This window comes from Crinia signifera, chromosome 1 (genome assembly GCF_055691185.1).
Source record: "Crinia signifera chromosome 1, ASM5569118v1, whole genome shotgun sequence".
Classification (NCBI taxonomy): Eukaryota; Metazoa; Chordata; class Amphibia; order Anura; family Myobatrachidae; genus Crinia; species Crinia signifera.
The window spans coordinates 266148688-266154275 of record NC_139217.1 but is presented as its reverse complement, the minus strand read 5'-3'; the positions used below and the strand labels follow the sequence as shown (position 1 = coordinate 266154275).

Genomic DNA, 5588 nt, shown 5'->3' with positions numbered 1-5588 from the left:
CATTTACCCATCAGGGTGGGTATACAATACACTATTGCAGCCATCACCCAAAGCACCATTTATTAATTTTAGTTCTGTTTCTTAATATACATTGTAGGAGCAGGCCCATTATGTACATTAGCAATATGCCAAGAAGAGTCTGGCGAACTTATGTGCTTGCAGCATAACCTAGCTAGTACTCACAATGGATACAAGTACAAGCCATAAAACAAACATTAAACTCAAGACAGTAGTAACTGGAAAGCCTTTATTTACATAAACAGCAGATTACTTCAGTGGAATGAACCGGGAGGAGTGAGTGGCACCAATACCGGGCCTGCCATGTTTCACAGGCTTGTAAGTGATAGAAAACTCTCCCAAGTAATGTCCAATCATCTCAGGCTGTAAAAAAAAAAAAAAAAAAAAATTTGTCAACAACATCTCATACAGAACAGACAAGCAATTTAATGCCTCAGCATTATTCACACATTACCCTCCGACCACAGAACATTATATTTGTAGGATGACAGAAGTAAGTGAAAAGAGAACATTAAAACAAAAGTCCCATAAGGTTTATGCAATCATTTACTGCATGGGTCTTCAAACTGCGGCCCTCCAGATGTTGTGAAACTACAAATCCCAGCATGCCTTGCCAGTTTTGCTATAAGGGAGTGTTAAAACTGTGGAAAGACATGCTGGGATTTGTAGTTTCACAACATCTGGAGGGCCACAGTTTGAAGACCCATGATTTACTCATTCCACCACCAGAAAGATTCTCCAACCCATGGAGACAAAAGGGAAGATGTATGAACTGGCATTAAGTGTGTTTCTGCACTTAATGCTAGTTAACTGGGGGGTGAGATACGTTTTTTGCAGATGTATTATCAGCGAACCTAACGTGTGCTAGGGACAGCCCGCCGAGCAACACTTCAATCCTCCCAGTAATTAGCTGCCGGGGCGATGTATTAACAGCCGCCTAGGTGTTAAATCAGCCACTTCGCCAGCTCAGGGCTAGCGTTGTCCTATCCCCACTTAAGGGACGCTGGAGATCTCACGCATGCCTAGAGAGACAGCCATGGGGAGATAAGAAACGCACATGCGCAGTGCTGCCTGGGGCACCGATAAGGAGAGCCATTAATGTTGGGCATAACCGCTCTAATCTGCGGCGGGTGTTTTAATACATTCGCTCATTAAGGGTGCCCGCTTCTTGCTATGCAGGAGAAGCGGGACCCGTTATTTCTAAAACGTTAATGCCCCATTCATACATATGCCCCATTGGGAGTACATTTTAACACACGGTGATACGGAAATGTAGGTGTCTTGCATATATTTCACAAGCCCTACAAAACTGACCACTTAAAACACCAAATATTATAAATCCCATGAAGAAATACCATAGAACAAATAATCAGAACACATAAAATTCTAAAATTATTTACGTAAAATGCATGTAAATGTGAAGTATGAGAAGAAATTGCGATTCAATCACTTGCCAATATATTACCGAAAAACTGCATACTAGTTACAAACTGGCCAATGTTCCATCAATATATGGGCCGGTCAATTGGCCAGTGTGTACCAGTGAAATTTCTGAATAAAGCCGTTCACACATAGAGTCAGCTGTGCAACAGAGCAAATTCCCAACATATATAAACATAGCAAATGACAAACCAACCATTTGCTCATACTGCACAGAAATCCCTAGGTGTGTCCCCAGCTCAAAGCTCCATATGCATATTGAATGCAGTTTTCCAGTTACTTGCTGCATGTGTGTCACAAACCAACTCAGAATTTTACTCTTACACTTTTCACTATGTCTTTATGTAATTTGTGATGTCAGTTATGTGGTAATGGACAGGATTTGCTTCTGTTTGTCCATTATTTGCCATAAACAATTTTAAAACCGTTCATGGACCACCAATCTAGGGTGCCACTGTAAATCCACCAAGGAAACAGCATGCCATGGCACACCGTTTGGAGGCCACTGACTTAAGCAATAATTCAATAAGCCACAGGTTCTACCCAGCAGCTAATTGATCACACTTGTCTGATTCAATTAGCTACAGGTATCCCAGAGGCAAAAATTTGCATTAAAAGCAAACCTTTGGGTACTTGTTTCCTAGCACGGCGCCCATTGGGTCCCATTGCATACCTTAACTTAAGGTATGTGATGGGACCCGATTTCGGGCTTTTTTTGAGGTTTCCCGACAAATGTAAAATCTGGTCCATCGCAGGCCATTATACGCGACCGACCCGATTTTACATTGTAATCATTGTATGTAATGTTAAATTCCTATGTAAAAATCGGGTCCATTGTATGCCATTATAATGGCATACAATGCGATGGACCCGATTTTACATAGGAACCAATGTTAAATGGCCCCCCATACCCAATTTTTGATTGTATACCCACCCTGATGGGTAATTTCTATGTCAAATGCACCCCCATTGTTAACGCCACCCCACAATGAACGCCAACCCAAAGCGTGGCAAGCACAGCGAGCCCGCGAGGGGTGGCGGTAAGCGTCCTCCGACCTTTTCATACCCCCACTATCCACGTCGGTGTGGAGTTGATTTTATAGTGTGGCGAGCGCAGCGAGCCCCGCATAATACGTCTGAAGTAATGCGCGTCCCCTCGCGGGGCTCGCCACACTATATAAAATCAACTCCATCGGGTCGTTCGGGTCAATCGCATTGCATGCAATTTGGTTGCATGCGATTGACCCGATTGCATACAATTACAATCAGTGGAGCAGTGCTAGGAAACAAGTACCAACCTTTGCATTAAATTCACCGGGAAACCTGTTAGGAGTCTACATTTTACATGGAAGTGGTGGGTTACCAGATATTTTCCACACAGGGCCAGTTAATTGAATAACTTCCCTGTGGAGCATGATCCGCAGCAGGATAAATCCTGCATCTATGATATGCCCCTCCTAACTAATGCTCTTGCAAAATCTCTCACCTTGATTTCAACTTGGTTAAATGACTTGCCATTGTACACGCCCACCATGCTGCCAACCATTTCTGGCAAGATAATCATATCTCTCAAATGAGTCTTGATGACCTCTGGTTTCTCCATGGGAGGGGCTTCCTTCTTGGCCTTACGCAGACGCTTCAGAAGGGAGTTCTGCTTACGGCGCAAGCCTCTGTTCAAACGCCTGCGCTGACGGGCACAATACAGCTGCATGATCTGTTCACTGAAAAAATAATAAGCCACACATTTCAAATGCAAGGAATAATGGCTGCAGTCATTGGTTCCCACAATCACAAAACCTTTTGGTTGCAGAAAAGGGGTGGACAAACCATTACTCTGGATCTAACAGTCCACATCGGTGGCGCACGCAGGGGGGGGTTCTGAGTAACCAGAACACATACCCAGCCTGCCCAGCAAGCTGTCCTCCCACCAGAAAATTATGAATAATAAGCCCACTACACACCCCTCTACATATTAAACATCCTCTACCACCCTGGAAGTTATGTATCAGGGCCCCTTCATTCAGCCCAATGCCCCCTTCTCCCACTATCTGTGCAGTAAAGGGGTAATTAGTGGAAATTGCTGAGCGGTTGATATAATACCCCCTACCACCCACAGGACATCAAAGCTTCCCCCACCCCTACCGCTGGAGGATCGGTAGGGTCCCCAATACATTGCTATGCCTAGGGGGTCTACACTGCTGTTGACGTGTGTATATATTATTTATATACATTTGGTCTACCTATAATACTAACTGACCTGGCATATACTGGGTCACCTAAGTGTCCATCTATGCTTTGCCCTGCCCCTCTGGAAACCCGCTTCTGAAAATCCTGCGTTTGCCCCTGCACATTTCTCAAATACCCTAGCTGGTGCACCGCTGTAGTCATTACTAATGGTCAAATATTCAACTATGCTGCATTAACTCCTACTATAGATCCACAGGTTGCCTGAAAAACATGAACCGTTGGTAGATCTTGGACAGGTTTGGCCACCCCTGCTGTAGAAGTAACATTTATAAGTTTATTTCATACAGTGCTGTGCCAGCTACAATTGAGACCATCATGCTTCATCTACCAACAAGAGTACTTATGCTAAGACACTGTGCAGTATTCAATGCCGATGCAAGCGGCCGGCGAGGGGGTTAAACTGCGAGGATCACAGAAAACCAGTGATCCTCGCAGTTTAACCCCCGCGCCGGCCGCTCGCACTATGCAACGTTCCGGGGGAATCCTCGCAGTCACAGAACGGCGAGGATTCCCCTAAACTGCGAGAGCCGCAGCTAGTGCAGCAAACTCGCTGTAATTAGCCTCGGCTCTCGCAGCTTTTGGAGGCACATTCGCAAATTCCCCCTCGCTCAAAAAACGGAGCGAGGGGGAATTTGCGAATGAGGGGGGTCAGTTGAATACTGACAGGGTGAGCGGTGACTGCGAGCAAAAAGTCACCCACGGCATTGAATATATGCCAATGAATGTTTAGTTGCAGCTAAACCAGTGACATGCTCTCTAAAGACTTCATAGTAAGTTACTTACTAGGACATATCCAGCAACTGGTCCAGATCAACTCCTCTGTATGTGAACTTCCGGAAGGTCCTCTTCTTCTTCTGCTCAACGTCCGCCTGCGGGAGAACACAGTACAGGGCACATGTAAAGTACACAGCCGGAACATGAGGAAGTCCCCAATACTCAAGTGGCGCAGCACATCACACGGGGCTGTAATTAATTACATACCAACGAGGGATTGGCCTCGGTGTATCATACAAGAGGGCTGCCAGTTCGGCGCGGTACCTATGTAGTAAGGACTACAAGGAACCGTCTAGCGAACATGGCCAGGCGACGCCAGCACTCAAACACACAATGACACGAGCGTTCGGAGGCCGCGCAGGGCCGAGAGCCGGGGACGCTGCATTAATAGTAACAGGACGGCTCCCCCGGGCCCAGCGAGGTTTCATCCCTATACACTACGTTGTTCTAATATCCGGCACCCATACGCTGGCGGCAAGGCACAGGACGGGGAGAATGGCCGCCACCCGCTTGGTGACACACGCTCAGCGGTCCCTAGGAGCGGATGATTTCGGATTATAGCCACAGCCAGAAACATCACCCACCATCTTGTCAAGATCTTGGGGGAAAAGAGAGAGATCTCGTTGCGCGCTACTGTTATCGCGAGAAGTAGGGCGCTTCCACTACGCATTATTATTCGTCACATCCGGGGTACGGTAGTAACGGTACGCAGTGACGCTATCTGGCGGCCATATTGGTTGGGTCAAAGTGATGATGATGATGTTGATGAATCTATTTGATGATGATGTGATTGGTGCTAGCGCGGTAGCAGCACGATTCGGTTCAGATAGATTGTTCTTTAGCACAGGCTCTGGTAGAGAGCCCAGAATCTAAAATTAGCATGCACAATGCTGTGTGTACACTGTGTTTAACGTTTTTCATACTTAAGATTTATTTTAGTGAACTACAAAAAGTGACGTCGAGGCAGTGCGATTACTGTGGTGTATTAGTAAAGGAATATTGGTAAAGTGGCAATAATTTGACGTGTTTTGTTGCAGTACAATACTACCCTGTATGCTGTGTAGTGTTTAATCCTGATATAGCTACTATGGCCCCTATCTAAAGAGGCT

The 5588-nt window shown here is 45.8% G+C and overlaps 1 protein-coding gene across 1 annotated transcript; it reads right to left on the bottom strand.

Annotated features, from left to right (window-relative positions):
- Positions 1–235: 235 nt before the first annotated feature.
- On the bottom strand, positions 236–5185 carry RPS15 (ribosomal protein S15). The gene is made up of 4 exons (XM_083182946.1): positions 5064–5185; positions 4489–4574; positions 2945–3179; positions 236–381 (listed from the first exon to the last, which is right to left on the bottom strand). The coding sequence occupies exons 1-4, from the start codon at positions 5064–5066 to the stop codon at positions 268–270; spliced, it is 438 nt and encodes a 145-aa protein (XP_083039072.1). The 5' UTR covers positions 5067–5185; the 3' UTR covers positions 236–267.
- Between the last annotated feature and the right edge of the window lie 403 nt (positions 5186–5588).

Coding starts and splice junctions, on each gene's coding strand:
- RPS15 (XM_083182946.1), bottom strand. Junction 3,180..4,488: donor CAGTTGCTGGATATGTCCTA/GTAAGTAACTTA, acceptor TTATTTTTTCAG/TGAACAGATCATGCAGCTGT. Junction 382..2,944: donor TTAACCAAGTTGAAATCAAG/GTGAGAGATTTT, acceptor TTTTTTTTACAG/CCTGAGATGATTGGACATTA.